This window comes from Herpailurus yagouaroundi, unplaced genomic scaffold (genome assembly GCF_014898765.1).
Source record: "Herpailurus yagouaroundi ecotype Mexico unplaced genomic scaffold, PumYag 322, whole genome shotgun sequence".
In the NCBI taxonomy this organism is placed as follows: Eukaryota; Metazoa; Chordata; class Mammalia; order Carnivora; family Felidae; genus Herpailurus; species Herpailurus yagouaroundi.
Genome location: NW_024412539.1, coordinates 1,158,332 through 1,182,576, shown reverse-complemented (window position 1 = coordinate 1,182,576; position 24,245 = coordinate 1,158,332). Strand labels below are relative to the sequence as shown.

The 24,245-nt window shown below is 41.4% G+C and overlaps 1 protein-coding gene across 2 annotated transcripts in view; it reads right to left on the bottom strand.

Annotated features, from left to right (window-relative positions):
- Positions 1 to 24,038, bottom strand: part of FMO5 (flavin containing dimethylaniline monoxygenase 5) — a 33,703-nt gene extending 9,665 nt beyond the window's left edge. Inside the window, exons 1-6 of one of the 2 annotated variants that reach the window (XM_040462505.1) lie at positions 23,941 to 24,038; positions 23,297 to 23,469; positions 7,895 to 8,083; positions 6,229 to 6,391; positions 5,048 to 5,190; positions 1,953 to 2,152 (exon numbers count right to left, since the gene is read on the bottom strand). In XM_040462505.1, the coding sequence (XP_040318439.1) occupies positions 1,953 to 2,152; positions 5,048 to 5,190; positions 6,229 to 6,391; positions 7,895 to 8,083; positions 23,297 to 23,431 (830 nt within the window). In that variant the 5' untranslated portion in view covers positions 23,432 to 23,469; positions 23,941 to 24,038. Of the gene's footprint in view, positions 1 to 1,952; positions 2,153 to 5,047; positions 5,191 to 6,228; positions 6,392 to 7,894; positions 8,084 to 23,296; positions 23,470 to 23,703; positions 23,838 to 23,940 lie in introns of those variants that run through there. The other variant, XM_040462502.1, reaches the window with a different exon arrangement.
- Positions 24,039 to 24,245: the final 207 nt, after the last annotated feature.

The following is a 24,245-nucleotide window of genomic DNA, read 5'->3' as shown; positions in this document are numbered from 1 at the left end:
ATAGGCGAAAGACATGAATAGACGCTTCTTCAAAGAAGACATCCAGATGGCCAACCGACACATGAAAAAATTCTCAACATCACTCATCATGAGGGAAATACAAATAAAAACTATGAGAAACCACCTCACACCTGTCAGAATGGCTAACATTAACAACTCAGGCAACAACAGATGTTGGCGAGGATGCGGAGAAAGAGGATCTCTTTTGCACTGCTGGTGGGAATGCAAACTGGTGCAGCTACTCTGGAAAACAGTATGGAGGTTCCTCAAAAAGCTAAAAATAGAACTACCCTACGACCCAGAAATTGCACTACAAGGTATTTATCCAAAGGATATGGGTATGCTGTTTCAAAGGGACACATGCACCCCGATATTTATAGCAGCACTATCAACAATAGCCAAAGTATGGAAAGAGCCCAAATGTCCACTGATGGATGAATGGATAAAGAAGATGTAGTACATATATACAATGGAGTATTACTTGGCAATCAGAATGAAATCTTGCCATTTGCAACTACGTGGATGGAACTAGAGGGTATTATGCTAAGTGAAATTAGTCAGAGAAAGACAAATATCATATGACTTCACTCATATGAGGACTTTAAGATACAAAACAGATGAACATGAGGGAAGGAAGCAAAAATAATATAAAAACAGGGAGGGGGACAAAACATAAGAGACTCTTAAATATGGAGAACAAACAGGGTTACTGGAGGGGTGGTGGGAGGGGTTGTGGGAGGGGAATGGGTTAAATGGGTGAGGGGCTTAAGGAATCTACTCCTGAAATCATTGTTGCACTATATGCTAACTAACTTGGATATAAATTAAAAAAAAAATAAATTTAAAAAATTGGAGGGAATAAAGCATTCAAAATCAGCTTCTAGAAATGCTTTCATAGTCTCCCTCCTTGACTGTGTGGACTCCCATCCTTCATACCCCCATAGCACTCCATGCATTCATCATATTCTATTGTCTGTCTCCTCCTTAGAGTATTTAAGGTAAAATCCATTTTTAGAGTCTGACATTTATTGTGTGACCTCAGACAAATTAGTTTCTCTAAGTGTCAATTTTTATAACTGCAAAATGGAAATGAAAAATAGTACTAACCTTTAGGGTTGTAATGAGGATTAAATGAGATAATGTATTTAACTCCAGTCTAGCACTGTGCTTGTCTTATATTAAGTCCTCAAAAATAAAGTGTTGTTATTTTATTAGCATTACTATTAGGTCTTTAGTCTCTGTGTTCTCGTGCCCAGTATAATGCTTGGCTCATTACGCGTGTTCAGTATTTGTTGGATAAATGAATGAACACTGCTCTCTGCTCCCATTTTGTTGTTTTTACTGGGCATCATGTAAAAAGAACTTGTGGGGTGCCTGGGTGGCTCAGTGGGTTAAGCATCCACCTTCAGCTCAGGTCATGATCTCATGGTTCGTGAGTTCGTGCCCTGCGTTTGGCTCTGTGCTGACAGTTCAGAGCCTGGAACCTGCTTTGGATTCTGGGTCTCCCTCTCCCTCTGCCACTCCCCTGCTCGCTCTCTCTCTCTCTCTCTCTCTCTCTCAAAAATAAAATAAAACCTTAAAAAAATTAAAAAGAAGTTGTATCTGAGGAAATAATAAAATGGTTAAGGTCATGGAGAGTCATAGCTTGAAGATTACAGATGAGTAGATCTTGGACTCCTATGAGGGCAAAATAGAAATCTGATCTCAGATCTGTGGATTTTCTTTCTTTTTCTTTTTCTTCTTTTTAGGAATCTTTGCACTCAACGTGGGCCTCAAACGCACAAAACCCTGAGATTAAGAGTTGCATGCTCTTCCAACTGAGCCAGCCAGGTGCCCCACAGATCTGTGGGTTTTCTTAATGTATGGGTAGGAGTAGTTCTGTTAACCTGTGCCAACAGTCCTTGTTCTTGTGCCTTGGCTATTACTGCCCCACCCCCATCCTGGTAACATACCTGTGTTTAGGCTTTAGGCCAAACATTTCATGGTCAAACCTTTGGTTCATCTTTTTCTCCAAAAAATTGTTTGCTAATGATTGACCACAGATCTTCAAAAGAAAATGTTTAAATCGAGAAGAGACTAACACATCAAGGGGATATCCATAGTCTGCTACACGATTCAGGACCCAAGATCCTCTCCTGGTGCTGAGGAAAACCTGGGGCATGGAAAAAAAAATGGTTTGCTTTTGCCATTCTCTGGCTCATAATCCTTTGATAGCACCTGCTCTCTTCAAGATTAAGTCCAGACTCATTCATCTCTCTTTTTAGTCCCTGCACGATCTTTGTTTTATTTTCTGCAGTTTTCCTTCTCAAACACTATGTGTACAATTAGATTAGGGCATTCACTAAGAATGTGTCTTGCTCTGAACCACCACTGCATTTCTGCTTAATGGCATTATGCCTCCTTGAAAAGTCGCCTATCCTCTTAATTCTCCAAAGCCTATTTATTGTTAAGATCCAGATCAAGTCTGCCTCCTCCATAAGACACTACTGACCATTCTGGCTGACAATTTTCTCTCCATCCTCTGAGCTACTCTAGCACTTACCACTTGTCAACTCATTTAAAATTATGGAGCAGTTGAGCTGAAATCAATTGCACATCATTTAATCCAAAACCTTCAGCCTTTTTTGCCTTTGACATTGTTAGCACTATTACCAACACAAAACAAAACACCCCCCAAAACCCCAAAACAAACCCACACCTGTTATTTATCATTTATATCCATATTAAACTTTTTACACTCATTTCTGTCTCTCCAAATGTGTTTCCTCCACGGTGGGGGGGGTCTAGCATACACATCTTCTAGTCTCCCCAACATATCATCCTCATTGTTTCCATTTATTGTTTCCATTTATTGAGCATTATGACCTGTAAGTGATTGTGCCAGGGCCTTTATCTATATTTTATTTAATCAATACAACAGTCCCTTGAGGTAGTTCTTCTTATCCTCATTTTATGCATGAGAAGATGAATAACTTGCCTGAGATCATACAGCTAGTAAATGGAAGGGCTGAATATCCAACTCAGGTCTGAGTCACCCCAAATCCTGTGCTGCTGAAGAATTGTTTCACTGACTGCTTAAAGGAAAAACTGTAGATCGCTAATCAAACAACAGGAAGCTGATAAAGTTTTGATATTAGTTACTTGGCAAAAGTACCTCCTTCTCTACAAGACTTTCTGGGGATGTAATTACCTGCTTTATGGTCTTTTGTCTAAGCTCTTCCATAAAACGGTGACCTGTCTACAGAGGGATGATAATGTACTTTACACATACCTTCTCACTGATGGTAACCGCATGGGCTCTCATTATTGAGCACTTTGACATATCATAGTCTAAGTATGCATGGTCCTAGGAATCACACAGCTTTATGTGCAGTCTGTATAACTTTTGTTATAAAAGTATATGAGTCCTATAAATGCTCAGAGTCTCAATTAAAAGGCTCCCTACATACAAAATTGTGACAATAATACATCGCAAGGCTGTTGTCAGAATTAGTGTTTTTGCAAAGGGTGTGGCATATGGTAAACATTCAATAAATGCTTAATGGTTATCATCATACTTCTTATTTCAGTTTTCTATCTATACCTTGTTTTAACACCATATTTATAAGAAAAAATGGATTTATAAGAAAAAAATGTGAGGAGAGTTGTTTTATAAGAAACAGATATGTTCTCTTCACAAAAGCATTATACCACAAGAATTATTATACCAAAACTTCCTTGATATACTGAAACTTACAGATCCACTTAAATTTTTTGATTTACAAACAAATTCTAATAAATACAATTTAATACATAAAGCAAAAAGTTAGAACCTGGCAAGTGAGTGTCTTTGGCTTGCTTTGTGGGATGTCGGCACTGCCCCTGCCACGCAGACATGGTTTTGCTGTGCATTGTCCCGGCCTTTCTCAGACACAGCCACCTTACCTCCACCCGCTCTAGATGCTTTGTTCTTTGGCAATCTACAGTTCCTCAGTGCATGGAAGTCTCAGCGCCCTTATAACTGACCATTCAACGTGTTTGGATCCCTACCATATCCTTGCACAATCTTTCATCATTACACCTACACACATTTTAACCCTTTTTTTAATACCAATTTCCTGATAAAGCTTGTTGAATTGATGCATGGAATAACATATGAAATTACTTTTGTGGTGATGGATGGGGATAATACTGAGAAGTGTTATTGAATGGAGTTTCTGAGTAAAGGTCACTTAACAAAGTTGCAGCATTAAACTTCTATTGAAAAATAGTAATTTAAAACATATTTGTGGAGAAACACAGCTTAATTAAAGTTACTAGAAAACAACCAGACATTCCCCTATTGCCAATAAAGTTATGATTCAATAAAGACACGAATAACAAAATGTAACAATGACACATCTTTTTCTAGGAATTTACAATGAAGGCACTCTCTTCCTAGTTCAAAATCTATGATAAAAAAACAAAACAAAACAAAACAAAACAAAAAAGACCTCTAGGACATAGAAATTGCTTTAGGGTGAATGTCCTTCTATTACTGAACTGTATGCAGAGCTGAGGTGAACTTGCATGTACTACAGCGTGGATGCTTTCCATACTGATATCCACGTTATCTTCGGAAAGATTAGACTGCTTCTTTTTTTCCATTTGGGGAGAGGAGAGGAAAATTCCCCCACCATCCTATGAGCACAAAGCCTTCAGCTAAACCAGTGTGCTTTCCTTCACGTAAGACTGTGGCACTTCTGCTGTCCTAAACAAGAGCCACACTCTGAAGGCTGCATTTGACCAAACTCCCCAAGGAACTGCATGGTCTTTAAAGTCAGAGGCACATTCAGAAGAGACAGCTGATTGGGATCACTGGGATTCTTTAGTGTGAGGTCAGCTGAATGATGGGAATCTAACAGGGAATGTTGGCTCCCTCATATCATCAACATAATGTTGCCAACTGAGGTCACAGAGCCAAGCCCTGTGTTTGCTGCTATATGGGCTATATGAAGAGGTATTTATACTCCATGTTGGGTCCACATACAGCTTCTTTGGTGAAGCAAAGTAATTTACTGATTCAAACCTGCTTGGCTGTGTGGGAAATTTCCACAGCCAGATCCCCTCCAGAATTTCCAATGCCAATTACAATGACTCTCTTTCCAGTGAAACTCTCTGGATTCTTATAGTCCCGGCTATGGAAGTACTGTCCTTTGAACTTCTCAATTCCTGCAAGGGAAGGGAAAAGAATTATCCAATGAGGTTTATCTGCTATCATTTGTCAAATCATTCATTCTGTTAGCGGTGTGTAGAGTTTAAGCACACATCTCCACATAGTCTCCCTTTACACAGCTGCACTCTTGCCTTCTGAATATATTTGCCTATTTTCTTTTCTCACAGTCTCAGAGCAGAATCTTGTGATTTCCTTATCATGAATAGTTGGCTTAACTCAGGATCTGTTTATATTTTGGACTTGTGGACTCCCAAATCCAAACTCCTTCAGAAAATCTCCATTACCTTTTATCTTTTCATCCTCTTTAAATACCTACTTTTGGGGTGCCTGGGTGGCTCAGTTGGTTAAGCCAACTGACTTGATTTCCCTCAGGTCATGATCTCACGGTTTGCAGATCAAGCCCTGAGTCAGGCTGTTCCATGCCGAGGGTGAGGAACCTGCTTGGGGCTCTCTCTCTCCCTCTCCCTCTCCCTCTGCCCCTCCCCTGTTCCTGTGTGCACACACACATGCTCGGGTGCACTCTCTCTCTCTCTTTCTGTCTCAAAAGAAATAAACTTAAAATTAAATTAAACACATCCATTTCAATTGGAGTTTATATGTTTTCATATACTCTAGAATATAATAAATAGAGTGCTTTGTTTTTTTCAAAATGAAAATCCAGGTCAAAGACTATAATTCTTTCTTGAAGTTTTAATTTCTTCCTTAGAAACTCAGTATTCATTTGTTCCCTCAATTGCTGAAAAATCCTTCAACCTTCAAGTTCATGTTCTTTCTTTTGATCCTTAGAAAAACTAAGGTTGTTGTGAAACCAAAGATAGAGCCTTCTAATTTTTCTCTAGTCCCCGAAAATGTTATTTCTGCCTCCCAAATGGCAATAATCAAAGTCACCCCAACATCTTTTAGGGGAACATGTAGAATTATTATAAGCCCTTTTTTCATCCCAAGGTAGGAATCACTTAGACCACCATTTTCCCATTCCTCAGAGATCAATCACGGGCATGGCACACAGGCTTCCCTCCTTGTAGACTACTCACCAGGGAAGCTTTCCAAGGGTAAGTGAGCATTGGTGTGATGGCCGGTGCAAACCATGACTCCATCAAAGACATTTACCTCCTTTTCCCCTTCAGATTCTGTAACTACCTCCCATTGGCCTGAAGTGGAGAAATCAGGCTGCTTCTTCACACTGCACACAGTGGTCTGAAAGAAAAGTGATAGCTACGGGAGACTGTAACCATAGCCTGTACAGTGGACATCTTCCCTGACATGTCTCTCTTTGCAGGGTATTAACACATATGATATCACATATGATGTCACAAGTATGATATCACATAATAGAGCTAATGCAGGAATATTTAATTTTCATATTTCACAAATAAGAACTTTTTTGTTTGGGGCTGGGGTCAGCGTGAGAAAACTCCCGTGAGGCAGGCTAAATAAAATGGCAGGATAATGCCGCACTCTCCCCTGCTTCTAGAAAAGTGCAAATTACTAGTTCTCTTAGACCAGTACCTAACATGTCATGCGACACTCGAATAGAACTTCGGCCTCCCCAGTGCTTCTGAGACACCTCATGTATTAAGTGCCTATTCCTCCCCTGACCTCCAGACAAGTCCTATTTGAAAGTTGTTGAGGGGTGCCTGGGTAGCTCTGGGGCACCTGGGCGGCTCAGTCAGTTAAGTGTCTGATTTCTGTGCAGGTCATGATCTTGCAGTTCGTGAGTTCAAGCCCTGCGTCAGGCTCTGTGCTGACAGCTCAGAGCCTGGAGCCTGCTTCGGATTCTGTGTCTCCCTCTCTCTCTGCCCCTCCCCTGCTCATGCTCAGTCTCTCTCTGTCTCAAAAATAAATAAAACACTAAAAAAAAAAAATTAAAAAAAAAAGTTGTTGAGAGAGTAGATCCAAATAGTTCTCATCACAGGGGGAAACAAAAAGGTAGAAGATTTAGGCTTTTTGCCAGTTGTCAGAAATAGCTGTGTTGTTGTTGTTGTTGTTTTGTTTTTTATGGCCATGGTTAAGGATGACAGAAAAATCATGGAAGACTTAACAGTAAGGAACCATTGGAGTGATCTAGTACAACCATCTTGTTTTACAAACAAGAACATTTTTACAAACAAGAGACATCAAAGTTTAGGAACTTACTTGCCTGAGGTCACAAGTTGATTAGTGGTAGAGCAAAGACTAGGACTCAAATTTTCATTCCCCATTTCAGTGTTCTTTCTTCTACACCAGAGTTAACTTCTTGGCTTCCTCAATAAGTTCCCGATAACTGCTTCACTGGGTTGTTGTGATCACATAAAACTAATGCATTGGCAAGTACTTCAGAAAGTATAAAAGGCTAAGCAGTAGCAGGTAAGTTGTGGCGGACTGAGAAGGTTTTAAGTTCCCATATCTGTCAGTTCCCCTCTCTAACCGGGAAAACATTTCCCCTCATTTGTTTTATTGCAATTAAATAGTATAAAATGAAGGAATGGAACCATTGTGGCAGGTGGCTTCCAAGATCTGAAGCCCAAAATATACAGAAAAAGGACCTCTCCATGGATATATTTCAGGCACAGAGAAGACATAAGAATAGAGTTGTTGTCTGGATAGGATAGATACATGGGCATATTAAGCCAGTCTTTACTTGTAAACACTGGTAAATGAAACCACATTATTCATTTATTTGACAACTTCAAACACAAAGACACTCACAAAATTTCCTACCTTGAATCGAATATATTTTAGAAGATCAAATTCTTTGGCATACATCCTGAAATACTCCAGGACCTGGGAGTTGTGCATGAAGTTAGGATAATGATCTGGGATGGGATAGTCACTGAAGCACATCATCTCCTTAGAAGTGTTGATGATCACTGATTTGTAAATGCTGGCCCTTCCTTCTTCAGGATTTTCCTACAGTAAATAAGAAGCATTCATAGCAACTTGAGAATTAACTTTATGGTTTATAAACAGTCACTAAACATTTGAAAAAGTTTCTGAAAGAAATGCCAGTGAAAAAGTTATACAGACACATAACATCCCTTCACATCTCCAGGTATTTGTGCCCTTGGGTAGTCTCTTCCCCTTGAATCTGAGTGGTCTCTATTACTTGCTTTTGACCAACAGCATGAAGTTGGAATGATACCCAATAGCTTCCAAGACAATCCTAAGGAGTCTTGCAGCTTTTGCCCTCTGTCTCTTAGAAAGCTTGATCTGGCAGGAGTCAGCAGTTATGTAAGAAGTCCAACTACCTTAAGCCACCATTCTGTGAGTAAGCCCAAGTCAGCCACATGAAGAGAATGTTTGGGAAACAGAGATATGCAGCTAGCCCTTGGAAATTCCATTTATCCCAGCTGAAGTTCTAAATATGTGAGTGAAGAGACCATAGCAGAAAATGAATTTGGAGACATCTAAACTATAATTTTCTTTAAAAAAAATTTTTTTAATGTTTATTTATATTTGAGAGAGAGACAGAGAGAGAGAAAGAGAAAGAATGTGAGCAGGGGAGGGGCAGAGAGAGACGGAGACAGAACCTGAAGCAGGTTCCAGGCTCTAAGCTGTCAGCACAGAGCCTGACGTGGGGCTCGGACCCATGAGCCATGAGATCATGACCTGAGTTGAAGTCGCACACTTAACCAACTGAGCCACCCAGATGCCCCTAAACTATAATTTTCAAATCTATGTAGGAACACTGAAAATGGCCTATGATACAATTTCTAGTTAAAAAGGTAATATTACAAAATTAAATTCACATTCTCACCACCAAATGCATAAAACTATGTATGCATAGGGCAATTGTATACCTATGTCTACCCACATTTATATAATTATACATTGTATAAGTTTTCTCCTGTTAGGTAGTTCTCTCTGAATATATTTCACTTATTTATTTTTAATTTTTGTAATGTTTATTAATTTTTGATACAGAGACAGCACAAGCAGGGGAGGGGCAGAGAGAGAGGGAGACACAGAATCGGAAGCAGGCTCCAGGCTCTGCTGTCAGCACAGACAGGGATGTGCTGCCCAGCACGACGCAGGGCTCTAACTCACTGACCGCGAGCTCATGACCTGAGCTGAAGTCAGACACTCAAACGACTGAGCCTCCCAGTGCCCCTATTTCATTTATTTTTAAGTCAGTATGGCCTGAAAATAGGAAAAACAAGTTGATTTACGAAGGAGGTAGTATTTTTTTCTTCTGTTTTTGTGAAATGTTGTTTATATAACGCCCGTACATGACTTTAAAAAAAAAAGCCTTCAGCAAACTAAGAGAAAATTTCTTCAATTTGATAAAAACAACTGACAAAATACCTACAGCTAACTTCATAACTTAATAGTGAGAAAATGGACAATTTCCCCCTACAATTGGGAACAAGGCAAAGATGTCCTCTCTCACCACTCATGTTCAACACTATACTAGAAATCCTAGTTGGTGCAATAAGACAGGAAAAGGAAATAGCGGCTGTACCAGATTGCATTCCCACTAACAATGCAAGAAGGTTCCCCTTTGTCCACATCTTCACCAGCACCTGTTGTTTCTTGTGTTGTTGATTTTAGCCATTCTGACAAGTGTGACGTGATATCTCGTGTAGTCTTCATTTGTGTTTCTCTGATTATAAGTGATGTTGAGCATCTTTTCATGTGTCTGTTGGCTATCTGTATGTCTTCCTTGGAAAATGTCTATTCATGTCTTTTGTCCATTTTGAAATTGGATTGTTTTTTGGATGTTGAATTTTATAAGTTCTTTATATATTTTGGATACTAGCCCTTTATCAGATATGTCATCTGCAGATATCTTCTTCCATTCTGAAGGTTGCCTTTTAGTTTTCTTGATTGTTTCCTTTGCTGTGCAGAAGCTTTTTATTTTCATGAGGTCCCCAGAGTTTATTTTTGCTTTTGTTTCCCTTGCCTTAGAAGACATATCTAGAAAGAAGTTTCTATGGCTGATGTCAAAGAGGTTACTGCTCATGTTCTCCTCTAGGATTTTTATGGTTTTATGTCTCACATTTAGGTCTTTAATTCATTTTGAAATTTTTTCTTTAAAAAAATTCTTTTTAAACATTTATTCATTTTTTAGAGTGAGAGAGACAGAGCATGAGCCGGGGAGGGGCAGAGACAGAGGGAGACACAGAATCAGAAGCAGGCTCCAGGCTCCGAGCTGTCAGCACAGGGCCTGACGCAAGGCTCGAACTCACGAACTGTGAGATCATGACCTGAGCTGAAGTCGGACACTCAACTGACTGAGCCACCCAGGCACCCCTTGAATTTATTTGTCTGTGTGGTATAAGAAAGTGGTCCATTTTAATTCTTTTGCACGTTGCTGCCCAGTTTTCCCAGCACCATTTTTGAAGAGACTTTTTCCTGTTGGATATTCTTTCCTGCTTTGTCAAACATTAATTGACCATATAGTTGTGGGTTCCCTTCTGGTTTTTCTATTTTGTTCTATTGATCCATATGTCTGTTTTTGTAGCAGTACCATACTATTTGGATCACTATATATATAATATATATATATCATATATATATTATATATATATATTATATTCAATATAACTTGAAGTCTGGAATTGTGATGCCTCCATTTTTGCTTTTCTTTTTCAAGATTGCTTTAGCTATTTGGGGAAAATAGTATGGAGGTTCCAATAAAGTTCCAATAATAGTTAAATAGAACTATCCTATGATACAGCAATTGCACTACTGGGTACTTATCCAAAGAATACAAAAATACTAATTCAAAGGGATACATGCACCCCAATGTTTACAGGAATGTTATCTACAGTAGCCAAACTATGGAAATAGCCCAAGTGTTCATAGACTGATGAATGGATAAAGAAAGTATGGTATGTATGTGTGTACACACACACACACACACACACACACACACACACACACATATTGGAATAATAACCATAAAAAGAATGAAATCTTGCCATTTGCAACAATGTGGATGGAGATAGAGAGTATTATGCTAAGTCATAATGACATAATCAAAGAAGTCAGAGAAAGACAAATGCCATATGATTTAACTCGTATGTGGAATTTAAGAAACAAAACAAACAAGCAAAGGGGAAAAAAAGAGAGGTAAACCAAGAAACAGATTCTTAACTACAGAGAACAAATGATGGTTACCAGAGAAAAGGTGGGTAGGGTGATGGGTTAAATAGGTGATGGGGATTAAGGAGTGTACTTGTCATGATGAGCAATGGGTGTTTTATGGACGTGTTGAATCACTATATTGTTTACCTGAAAGTAATATTACACTGTATGTTAACTAACTGGAATATAAATAAAAACATAATAAATAAACAAAAATAAATAAAGTGGCATTAAAGCAAAAAAAAAAAAAAAGGAAAGGAAATAAAAGTATACAGATTGGGATGAAGAAATAAAACTATTTTTATCCATAGGTGGCATCACTGTTTATGTAGAAAATCCCAATGGATTAAAAAAACAGAAAAAAACCCACAACAACCTGGAACTAATAAGCAAGTATAGCAGGGTTGGAGGATATAAGGTTAATATACAAAGCCAATTACTTTCCTATATGCCAGAAATGAGTGATTGGATTTAAATTTACAAAAAAAATACTATTTACAATTGGACCCACAAAATTAAATACTTAGTCATGAATCTAATAAAATATGTGTAAGACTTATATGCAGAAACTATAAAACACAGATGAAAAAAATCAAAGTTCTAAATAAGTAGAAAGATCTTCGGTGCTTGTAGATTGAAGGACTCAACATTGTTAAGATATCAGTTCTTCTCAAGGTGATCTATAGGTTCAGTGCAATCCCAACCAACATCCCAGCAAGCTATTTTGTAGACAGTGACAACTTGATACTAAAGTTTATATTGAAAGACAAAAGGCCTAGAAAAGCCAACTTTGTTCTTAAGTGTATACTGTGCATAGTGACTTTCTTTCAAAGAGTAGAGTATGGGAAGGAGTGTATAGTATGGCAAGGGAGAAAAAAGACGAGGGACTTTACAGTGGCAAAATCTGACAAACACAAGGTCATCAAGGTTAACATCAATAGTGGTAAGTCATATTGAGAGTACATACTACTGATGTGATACGATGAGAATGTTACTTTACCTTTATGGTCTTCTTCCCCCAAATCCATAGCCGCAGTCTAACGGTGACAAAAACATCAGGCAAATCCTGACTGAGGGACATTCTATAAAATAACTAATAATCCTCAAAACTGTCAAGGTCATCAAAACAAGGGAAGCTGATAGGGTGCCTAGGTGGCTCAGTGGGTTAAGCGTCCGACTTCAGCTCAGGTCATGCTCTCATGGTTTGTGATTTGAAGCCTCGTGTAGAGCTCTGTGCTGACAGTGTGGAGCCTGCTTGAGATTCCCTCTCTCCCTCTCTCTGTGTGCCTGCCCTGCTCATGGGAACCCATGTGCATGCACTATCTCTCTCTGTCTTTCAAAATAAATAAATAAACATTTAAAAAAAGGTACAATGTCATCCTCATTTATCACCTGAGAAAGCTGGGGTAAAAACTATAGGGAAAAGGTCTCCACATCAATTGCAATGAGAAATAAGTAATGGAGACCTTTATTGAGACCACAGACCAATAAAAGAAGAATCTCTGGATGCACTGACATCAGTATTTGTTAAAGTTTCCCAGGTAACTCTTCACAGTACAGCCACTGCTGAGCACCACTGCTCTATACCCTCTTTGAAGTGCTTCTGTATTCATTCGTCTTTTTTTTTTTTTTTTGGTGGGAAGAGAGTTAATAAATTTAAGAATTATTTATTTATTTATTTTTTAATATTTATTTTTGTGAAAGAGAGAGATAGAGCGCAAGCAAGGTAGGGGCAGAGAGAGAGGGAGACACAGAATCTGAAGCAGCCTTCAGGCTCTGAGCTGTCAGCACAGAGCCTGATACAGGGCTTGAACTCATGAACTGTGAATTCGTGACCTGAGCCAATGTCATGGGCTTAACTGAGCCACCCAGGTGCCCCTAAGAATTTTTTAAAAGCTACTCATATAAGGGTATTTATTACTTAACTTTATATTTTAGGTATGCCTGGGTGGCTCAGTCAGTTAAACACCTGACTCTTGATTTTGGCTAGCGTCATGATCTCACAGTTCATGGGATTGAGCCCTTCATAAGGCTGTTCACTAACATTGTGGAACCTGCTTGGGATTCTCTCTACCTCCCTCTCTCTCTGCCCTTCCCCTGCTTGTGCTCTCTCTCTCTCCCTCTCAAAAATAAATAGGGGAGCCTGGGTGGCTCAGTCAGTTGAGCATCTAACTTCAGCTCAGGTCATGATCTCACGGTTCGTGGTTTGAGCCCTACGTTGGGCTCTGCACTGACAGCTCAGAGCCTGGAGTCTGCTTCAGATTCTGTGTCTCGCTGTCTCTCTGGCCCTCCCCTGCTCACGCTGTGTCTCACTCTTTCTAAAAAATAAATAAACATTAAAAAAATTTTTTTAATTAAAAGTAAAGAATGTTTTTATATTTTAAATTAACATTTATCAATACACCACATTTTACATTATATTGTATACACATGGTAGCTTTCTTTATATTACATATATATATATACTCTGTTTTTTAAGATACTATTTTTAAATAATCTCTACACCCAACCTGGGGCTCAAACTTACAACCCTGAGATCAAGAATCACATGCTCTACTGACTGAGCCAGTCACGCACCCCTACATATGCTGTTTAGAGCTTTACAACTGGAAATGTAGTTCTCAGATTAGCAGCATCTATATAACCTAGGGGCTTATCAGATATGCAGAATCTTTGAAGGAGCACATGCACCCTAATGTTTATAGCAGCACTATCAGCGATAGCCCAAGTATGGAAAGAACCCAAACTGATTCATCGACTGATGAATGGATAAAGATGTGGTATATATGTACAATGGAATATTACTCGGCCATCAAAAAGAATGAAATCTTGCCATTTGCAATGACATGGATGGAGCTAGAGGGTATTATGCTAAGCAAAATTGGTCACAGAAAGACAAATATCATATTATTTCACTCATATATGGAATTTAAGAAACAAATGACGAACATTTGTTTCTTAAAAGGGGAAGGAAAGGAAAAATGAAATAAGATATAAAAACAGAGAGGGAAGCAAACCCTAAGAGATTCTTAATTATGGAGAACAAAGTGACAGTAGCTGGAGGGGAGGTGGGTGGGGGGATGGGGTAAATGGGTGATGGGCATTAAGGAGGGCACTTGTGATGAGCACTGGGTGTTATATGTAAGTAATGAGTCACTAAATTCTACCCCTGGAACCAGTACTACACTATATGTACACAACTAACTTGAATCTAAATAAAAGTTTGGAAGAAAAAATTTAAGAAAGAAATGCAGAATTTTGGCAGCACTCCAGATTAATGAATCAGAATGCATTTTGGCAAAATCTCCAGTGATTCATATGCACATTAAAGTTCGAAAAGCACTGCTTTGGTATGCTTTAAGGGTTTAGAAAACTCAGATTGACTAAAGACTCTTTTTTTTTTAATTTTTTAACGTTTATTTATTTTTGAGACAGAGAGAAACAGAGCATGCATGGGGGAGGGGCAGAGAGAGAGGGAGACACAGAATCAGAAGCAGGATCCAGGCTCTGAGCCATCAGCCCAGAGCCCGACGCGGGGCTCGAACTCGCGGACCGTGAGACCGTGACCTGAGCTGAAGTCGGACGCTTAACCAACTGAGCCACCCAGGCGCCCCTAAAGACTCTTAAAAAACGTATTTCCAGCATTAAATACGTATTAAATCCTCAGCATTCATAAGGAGTTTATCATTTTAAAGCTATTTCACTCCTAAAGTAATATTAAAGTGTGAAGAATCAAAAAGATACATTTCCCATTAGCACCTACTTTCCACTATCAGTCTGATCTAATGTTAATGAGGAGACCAAGAAATGACTGAAATTAATGTCTTGAGAACTTATAAGTAATTATTACTGCAAAGTATTCAGCAATAACAAGAAGAAGGCAAGTGGAGACTGAATCCTACTCCTGTTTTGCAAGTGGAATGGAGACATAGGAAAAGAGATGGGAGAATGCAAGCGACAGTGTCTGAGAAGAAAAACATGTATGCTGAATCTCTAAGACCTATCACAAGAAAAAGAAAATGGCAGCCCTGAGTGCCCGATGTCTTACTGGACACGTGGCAGCAATGGTAGAATTCCAAAGTGCTTGGGATGATCCTATGTGTGAAACCCCCAGTGAATCACAGAAAGGTTGTGGGGGCGAGGAAGCAGGACTCCAAATAATAAGCAAGGGGGTGGTAGAAACAGATCTCAGAGGAAATTCTTGACAAAACAACATTGGCATGTAAGAGATGTTTATTTCCAAATTAATGGATGTTTATAATACCTCAGGACCCACAACTGTATAACTGTGGAATATATGAGAATGAAAGTCTCTATTTACATAAGCATTCTTTTTTTTTTTAATGGTTGTTTATTTTGAGAGAGAGAGAGAGAGAGAGCGAGCCTGCACGCTCGTGAGTGGGGTGGGAGCAGAGACAGAGGGAGACACAGAAAATCCCAATCAGCTCCGTGCTATCAAGCGCAGAGCCTGACACAGGGCTTGAACCCACAAATGGTGAGATCACAACCTGAAATGAAATCAGTTCACCACCCAAGTATCCCTCCACAAGCATTCTAAGCAGCCAATCAAGACATTGTGCTTCTCAAGGAATTAAAAAAAATTTTTCTTAATGTTTATTTATTTTTGAGAGAGAGAGAGACAGAGCCAAGCAGGGAAGAGAGAGGGAGACAGAATCCGAAGCAGGCTCCAGTCTCTGAGCTGTAAGCGCAGAGCCTGATGCGGGGCTCGAATTACAGACTGCGAGGTCATGAGCCGAAGTCAGAAGCTTAACCGACTGAGCCACCCAGGCGCCCCACGGATTTATTTATAAAGCATAAATATATTTGACACTTAGCATGTGCCAGGCATTACACTTGGCTCTAGAAATATAGTGTGTGTGTGTGTGTGTGTGTGTGTGTGTACATGTATGTATATGTGTAAGTATATTACATACAATATAATAATGGGCACAGATGTAGTCTGTCTTAACAGAGGTTAGAGAGTTATGATGAAATATAGCTAATTTATTTTTAAGGAAGCAAAGCCCGATGCAGGACTTGAACTCATGATCCATGAGATCATGACCTGAGCCAAAGTTGGACGCTTAACTGACTGAGCCATCTAGTCGCCCCTCAAGTTAAGTTTTTAACAGAGAACAAGTTTAAACCACTTTGGAATTAAAAGCCAGAAACCTGATAATCAGGTAGAATGGGGTCCTGAAGTGATTTCATGCCTGATCAGTCATTGCCAAACCTGGCTGTGATGCTTACCAAAGACACCAAAAGCTTGGGCCCCACTCCAGGGTCTCTGAATAATAATAATAATAATAATAATAATAATAATAATAATAATAGGGGCACCTGGGTGCCTCAGACATTTAAACTTCTGACTCTTGATTTTTTTCTGCTAGTAGGTACAGACACAGGATTTGAACCCAGGCTATGATTTTAACCTCTATACTAAGTTCTGGCTGGATTTCAAAAGTATGATTTTCTACTAATTACCAAAGACTAATTAACAGCCTTTTCAGCTTGTGCCCAAAACTAAGGCATGGGGGTTCTGCCAAGGAGTATTCACTCTAGGTCTGAATAAGGACTATTGTCAAATAGAGTTTGTTCCTCAAGACAGAGTCAAGATGCTATAAAGCCATTTTTAAGCAGTTGGTCAACATTGTCTTCTTTTATGAAATCTGAAACACATCTGGACACCTTAATGCCATTCACTGGTTTAGAAAGTGATTTTATTTTATTTTTTAATGTTTGTTTATCTTTGAGAGACAGACAGAGACTGAGTGTGAGCAGGGAAGGGGCAGAGACAGAGGGAGGCAGGCTCCAGGCTCTGAGCTGTCGGCACAGAGCCCACCCAATGTGGGGCTCAAACTCACAAACCATGAGATCATGACCTGAGCTGAAGTCAGACGCTTAACCAACTGAGCCACCCAGGTGCCCCTAAAAAGTGATTTGAAAAGCAAACCCAAATGCATGCCACTTTGAAGATCAGTAAAGGAGGTTGGTATTCTTTGGCACATAATTATTTTAACTATCTTTTAAGTAGATGATACCTAAACTTAGTAACAAGTTGTAGGACTGGATGTACATATTAATAACTCAATTTTAAAACTGAATATATGCAAGGACAAGAAATCCCAGTTGCAGGCACCCTCTGCCCTCTTAAGACAGGCTGTGAGTTTGAGCCCCGTATTGGGCTCTGTGCTGACTTGGAGCACACAGCAAATATATTTATGCTTTATAAATAAATACTTGGAGCGCCTGGATGGCTCAGTCGGTTAAGCTTCTGACTTCGGCTCATGACCTAGCAGTCCGTGATTTGAGCATCGGGCTCTGTAACATCGGGCTCCGTGACATCGGACTGTGCTGACAGCTCAGAGCCTGGAGCCTGCTTCGGACTCTGTCTCCCTCTCTCTCTCTGCCTCTCCCACCGCTCATGCGCTGTCTCTCTCTCTCTCAAAAATAAGTTATAAAAACATAAAAAAGTTTTTTACATTGAACCAGAACTGAAAGAAGGAGAGGGGACGAGAGGGGAGTGGAAGGATCATAAAGTTAGAGAGGACTGAAAAGGGGATCCCCGGAAGGAGTTGTAAGCAGGTATTTCAAGATCACTTACTTATTAATGCAGACCAGGAGCAACCACTCTAAATTTTCTAACTACTTTACATTTTCTTTTCTTTTCTTTTTTAAAAATGTTTATTTATATGAAACAGAAAGACAGAGAGGAAGTGCAGCGGAGGGGCAGAGAGAGAGAGAGGGAGACACAGAATCTGAAGCAGGCTCCAGGCTCCGAGCTGTCAGCACAGAGCCTGATGTAGGGCTTGACTAAGAACCGTGGGATCATGTGAATGACCCTTCACCAACTGAGCCACCCAGGCACCCCACCACTTTACATTTTCTAATATTTGTTATTTTTTTACACTCCACCCTCACACTGCCCACCTGCAAGATTGTTACTCTCTTTCAGATAGCAGCAAAACTCATTAAATGAAAATGATCTCTGGGGCATTTTCATAGACATCAGTAAAGAAACCTGTGTCCTATTTTGCTGCCAGCATAGGGAAAGAAGAACCTGAATAGCACCTGAGGTGGTAGCAGCTGAGAAGAGGTCAGCAGGTTGAATTCTTCCAAGTTTAATCATTGTTAAACCCATCATATATTTACTGATGAAAGATAAAATATCTTGTTGTTGAAGGAGGTCATCAAGAGGTAATGATCACTGGTTGACTAAAAGGCTAGGCTTAGGCAGTTGGAGGCTCCTCACCCCTTCTCCTATCTTTGGGCAAATCTCCATTGAATTCTGGGTAAATCAAACAAGTGCTGAGGGGAAGGATCAACTGGCAACCAGTAAGCCTGTCATCCTTGCAGACTGGTAACTGTGAAACAATATAAATTGCCTGTGGGGCACAAGGAACTAGGAGAAGCAATCCAAAACTGCAGTAAGTGACCATAGTGCTTTCAACAGCCCAACATTGCCAGTGAAAGAGTCAGATGGCTCATGGTGAATGACCACACACTACCTAGAATTGAACAAGGTAGTGCGTCCCCATCCAGACAGCTGTGCCCAACGTTGCCACCATCTTAGATACCTTGGCCAGAGTCCTAGGAGTGCACTGTGCTGCACTGGACTTAGCAAATGCCTTTTTTCAGTATACCCCTGACCACTGAGTCACAAGACCAATTGGTGTTTACATGGGAGAGGCAACAATGGGCCTTCCAAGTGCTTCTCCAAGGTTACCTGCACAGCCCTACCCTATGTCATGGGATGGGAGCCTGAGACCCACCCTGGTCTCCTCTCCATATCACTAAAATGGGCCCATTACATTGATAATACAATGTTAACATGGGAAGACTTGCTTCTGCTGCAGGACACCCTGGAAGCTTTATTGGAGAGAGAGAGGATGGGCAGTGAACCCACAAAAAATTCAAGGCCAAGACATCACTGTAAAGTTTTTGGGAGTTGTCTGGTCATATAAGACTTCTGTTGTCCCAGATAGGTGCAAGCCTATCCAACCCCTAAGAATGTGATGCCAGTCTTTGTAGAGATTTAGGGGCTTTGGAGGACTTTTATTCCCCAGCTGATATAGTGTCCCCTTACCTTATATCACCTGGTAAAGAACAGTAAGACACCCCCCCCCCCCAACTGGGGATCAGAGCAGTAAGCTGTCTTTGAAAGGCCAAAATGCTAGAAGGCAGGTTAGTTCTGAGCATCGCTCAAGCAAGACTGCCATTTGAATTAGATGGGTCTGTGACTCCGGAATATATGAGCTGGACACTGGCAGAAACAAGAGAAGGGGAGAGTACTCCTAGGAATTTGGGTCAGCTCTGGAAGCAGGCAACAACCTGACATACCACCATAGAGCAACAGCTCCTATCAGCGTACCAAGGTCCCCTTCAGGTTAAGCCTCTCACTAAGGAACAGCACATTGTGGTAAGAGCTTCCCTATCTATGAAGGGATGGGTTGAAAATACGTTCCATTGACCCACCTCTGCTATGGCTCAAACTCCCACTGTGATTGAGTGGCATGCCTGTTTGCAGCAGAGGAGCACCCTGTCCAGCAGCCTACTAGAAATGCAGGTACAGTTAGGACCTGTGGGGTATATCGATCCTCCAAGTGCCCCTGCCCCTATACCTGTTGTGTCCCTGTAGCCTGTGGGGAGGTAGTGGGGAAATTTTGGCTGATGTCTGGTACACAGATGGGTCTAGTCCAGGAAATCCCTCTGTGAGGACTGCAGTCACTACTTAACCCAATAATGACACCATCTGGATGGAAACAGGAACAAAGAACAAAGTTCAGCAGCCAGTGGGCTGAACTCAGAACAGCTTGGCTGGCGATCAATCGCTCGTAAGTTCTAGCTGTTAATCCTTTGTTAACCCTTTGCACTGACAATTGGATTGTTTTAAAGGGATGAGACCCATGGCTTGGACATTGGGAAGCCGAGGGGTGGATGATCATGAATAAGCCCTTGTGGGGATCAGGATATGTAAAAAGATGTTTGGGTCTACCTACAAGGGGCTGTGGTACAGGCTCTCTTCTACATCCCTGCTTATAAAGTATGACATCCCCTGGCAATCAGGAAGCTGATACCTTAGCCCATATTGCCCTTGAACTACAGTGACTCATGTTTTGTGTGTTCTAAACAATGCCAAAGGTAAATACCAAAGGAATCTTGAGTCACCCACCAGCGTTCTCAACCAGTATGGGACTGGCAAATTGATTATATCATCTCCGTCCCTCTGTGTAAAGGTTGTACATATGCCTGGTTTGTGTGGACACTGGCGTCTGGCCTAGTCCAAGCTTTCCCCTGGCACTATGCAAACCAGGCTGTCACCATTAGGGGATTATAGAAACTGAATATCATGTATGGATACCCTCATCAGTAGATGTGATGGTGGGGGGGGGGAGGGTCCCATTTTAAGGGTCATGATGTGCAAGACTGGTCAAAGTCATGACAGTGAGGAGTGCCTGGGTGGCTCAGTCAGTTAAGCATCTGACTCTTGATTTTGGCTCATGGTTTGTGAGATCAAGTCCCACATCGGGCTCTGTGCTGACAGCATGGAGCCTGCTTGGGATTCTCTCTCCCTCTCAAAATAAATAAACATTAAAAAAAGAGTCTTGACAGTAAAAAGAGGTTCCTGCTCCCAAGCAGCAGGGTTGGTAGAAAGGAAAAATGGAATATTAAAGGAGCAGATGACATTACTAACAGGTAAAACCACCTTGGCCAAGTAGACTAAGGTACCATTCCAGGCATTAACACATTTTCATAATCAACCAGTAAGACCTGTTGCCCCAACTCATACCAAGGATCAACAAGTTATGCTGCTGAAAACACCAAATCCCATCACACCTGGGAAAGGCATTATCTACTGGAATTTGCAGTGGGAAGTTCTGGGATTGGTGGTTATTTTGCACTCCTGGGTGAGGAGGAACTAGTCAGTCTCCTCTGGGATCCCATTGTTCTGCTATAAGCTTAACCTGTTGTTGAAACATACTATACCTGAAATGGAACAGGTACCATTAAAAGAGGGGGAGAAGATGGGGGTCTTGCTCTGGCATAACCCACCCCTAATCCATCTCACGCCTGACAGTGCCGCCTCCCCTGGCCAACATGGATGGTATACATGACTTGGTCAAAGTCCTAAAACTGTAGCCACACTAACATCTAAAGATGAGGCCTTGGCATTCTTGTAGCAGGGAAATACCTCCCCATACAATTTCCTACTAAACATCTGTTTGACTTTAGACTCTGATGCTCCTTTGGTGTCCAGTTGCAGGATGGGCACCTGATGGAAATATCTTGCTACAGTGGGCCCACTCCTATGTCCAACAAAGAAGTCAATCCAACTGATGGGTATGTGGGCAGCTGCCCCCCTCTAGCTCCTCAGGCTTGCCACGGTGGGTATCGCCCTTCCAGGAAAGGGACTAAAAGGCCCTAACACAGTACATTAAGAAGGATGAGCTAGGACTAGCACTCTTGATTTCATCACTCTTGATGTTACCAGTACTAATCTGGAAACCTGGCCCATGGCACACATGATCAATAACACTGGGCATGGGTCTTCTTTTTCTATCAATTAAACTACACATTTATTAAACTGCTGAATGGATTGGTTCTAGAAATACCACCACTGAGCCAGATCTGGGATAAGTTTATGGACATTTGAACACCTGGGCACCCCTTTATTAGGAAGAGAAAAGTCATTCTAAACAGAACCAACCCAACTGTAACAGGAATATGAGATAGACATCATGGGAACTGTGTAATCATCCTGTCATATTAAGGGAAAGTGACTGGTTTGGTACTGACTGGTCACATCACCCGGGTATTTATTGGGCAGCCACCCAAAGGGGCTCAGTGGTTGTGTGGCACAAATCTTTGGCTATGGCTCCCACCTGGGTGGTGGGACCACTGCACCGTGGGGTTTCCCTTGGCACAGGGGAGAATCGCCCCCCTCCCCACCACCATGGTAACAACAGTTGCCAATTTCTCTCTTCTCAAGACTAGGTAGGTACACCGTGTCTTTCACTGACATGGATTATTTGGCTGTGGCTGTTGTCTTTGTTTCCTCCATTGGTTTGGTGGATGTTATAGCACATATAGACGCCCTTACTAAATTCATCCAGGAAATATTAAATGATAACCAACAAAACTTGTCCTTACTGAATACTGAAATATCTCTAGTGAGAAGAACTGCCCTCCAAAATAGAATGGCTTCGGGCATTATTTTTGTCTCAAAAGGAGGCACCCGTGCCATTATCCGAACAGGTATGCTGTGTGTTCATACCTGATGAGTCTGCTAATGTATCGCCTGTACTAAATCACATGAGAACACAAGTGAATCCCTGAAGGAGCCACCCCCAAGCTAGGGAACTTAATAAATCAGTTGTTGGAATCATGCAGCTCTTGGTGGAAAAAATAATTGTTTTGAGAATCATTATCTTAATCTGTGTTTTCTTTTGCATGTAACCACACTGTTGCTATGGTATCTGCCCCCCAGTGCAGACAGACACCAAATGAACCACCTCCATGATACTGAAACCCCTTGCTGACTGCTTAGGGGACACTATGGAAGAGGGGGTTGTGTGACATTCCCCCCCCCCCCCCCCCCGTAAAAGCTGGTCAGGAGAAGTGGCATGTTGGGAGGAGGTCATCGAGAGGATGTAACCACAGGTTGACCCAGGAATTGGACCCTCGGAGACTTCTTGGAATGTGCATTCTGCTTGCCTTCCTAGTGATGTGGTGTTGAGACCATGTGCATGGTACTGATGGAAGCCAGTTGATGCCTCTGTATGAATTTTTAACATGTGGTGGGTGCAGAGATCTACGTGTATTACTGCTGCCCAGGACAAGCCTCATATTTAAGGTCCCTTGCTTATTTAAACCTGCCACCTACCAACCTGGAGTGGCCTGCCACTTTTTTGGGTCTTTCTGTGTGCTCAAGTTTCAGATTACACCTGGGGAGCTCCTGAGGTTGCAAACTAACACTCCTGTGTTAGTTAGTGGCAGAGAGGTTTACAAGTATTAAAGAACCAGGAGACTTACCTGGAACCTCCAGAGTCCTCCGATGTCGTGAGTCCTTTCAAAACAGACTGGTTCCAAGCCTTCTTCCAGGCAGCACTTGATAGAAGAGAGCCCGCTTGCACCTCCTCCAATCACAGCAATTCTTTTCTTAGTCATGGTCTCCAGATGTCTTCACCAGGCTGGATCAATGTAACCTGTCCAAAAAAAAAAAAAAAGGACAAAAGACAGAAAGCACACATCAGTTAACACATTTCGAGGAAGAGAGACCTTGGTCTCCGCATCCAAATAAATGCTGCCTCAACAGGTGCTTTGGGGGAAGCCAGATTCTGCCTTCCCTTTGGCTGTAGGGAATGGCTGCGCAAGGGATATGGGAGCCCTGCGTTTGCAAGACCCAGAGCTGAGAGCCCCACTGCGGTAACCCATCTCACTGTCTTTTGCAGCACTTGGCCGATCTTTCATCTGTCATGCAGGGGTTACTCTGCCCTTCAGCTGTTATCAAAGACTGATAAAGCAACTGAGTGCAAACAGCAACAGCCAATGGGGAGGAGCCATTCCTCTCCACCTCCTTCCAGCCAAAGCCCAGCCACTCAGCGGCACCCACTCCCTCCTGCAGCGAAAATATAACGTGGGCCAACCCTGCTTTGGGCAGAAAAAAATCCTACAACCTTTATTTTTCAGCTGTGGCCACCCAGACACGCAACTACCCTCCCTGGAGACGGAGTGGCCCAGTGTCTCTATCCCTCCCCGCCCTTCCACATCCACTTTTAACTTCCTGGTATCTGCCTTAAAGTGACAGACTCCTCCTGGTGAAAGGAAACTAGCGACAACCCCAAAGCAAGTCTTGCTCTAAAGGCTTGAGTGGAGAACGCCTTTCAGGAGATCTGTTAAAACAGACCCCAGCACCCTCCTTCCCCCTCCCACATCACTCTCACCTCACAGAGTGGCTCTTTAGTTCCCCGCTGGTGGTAGA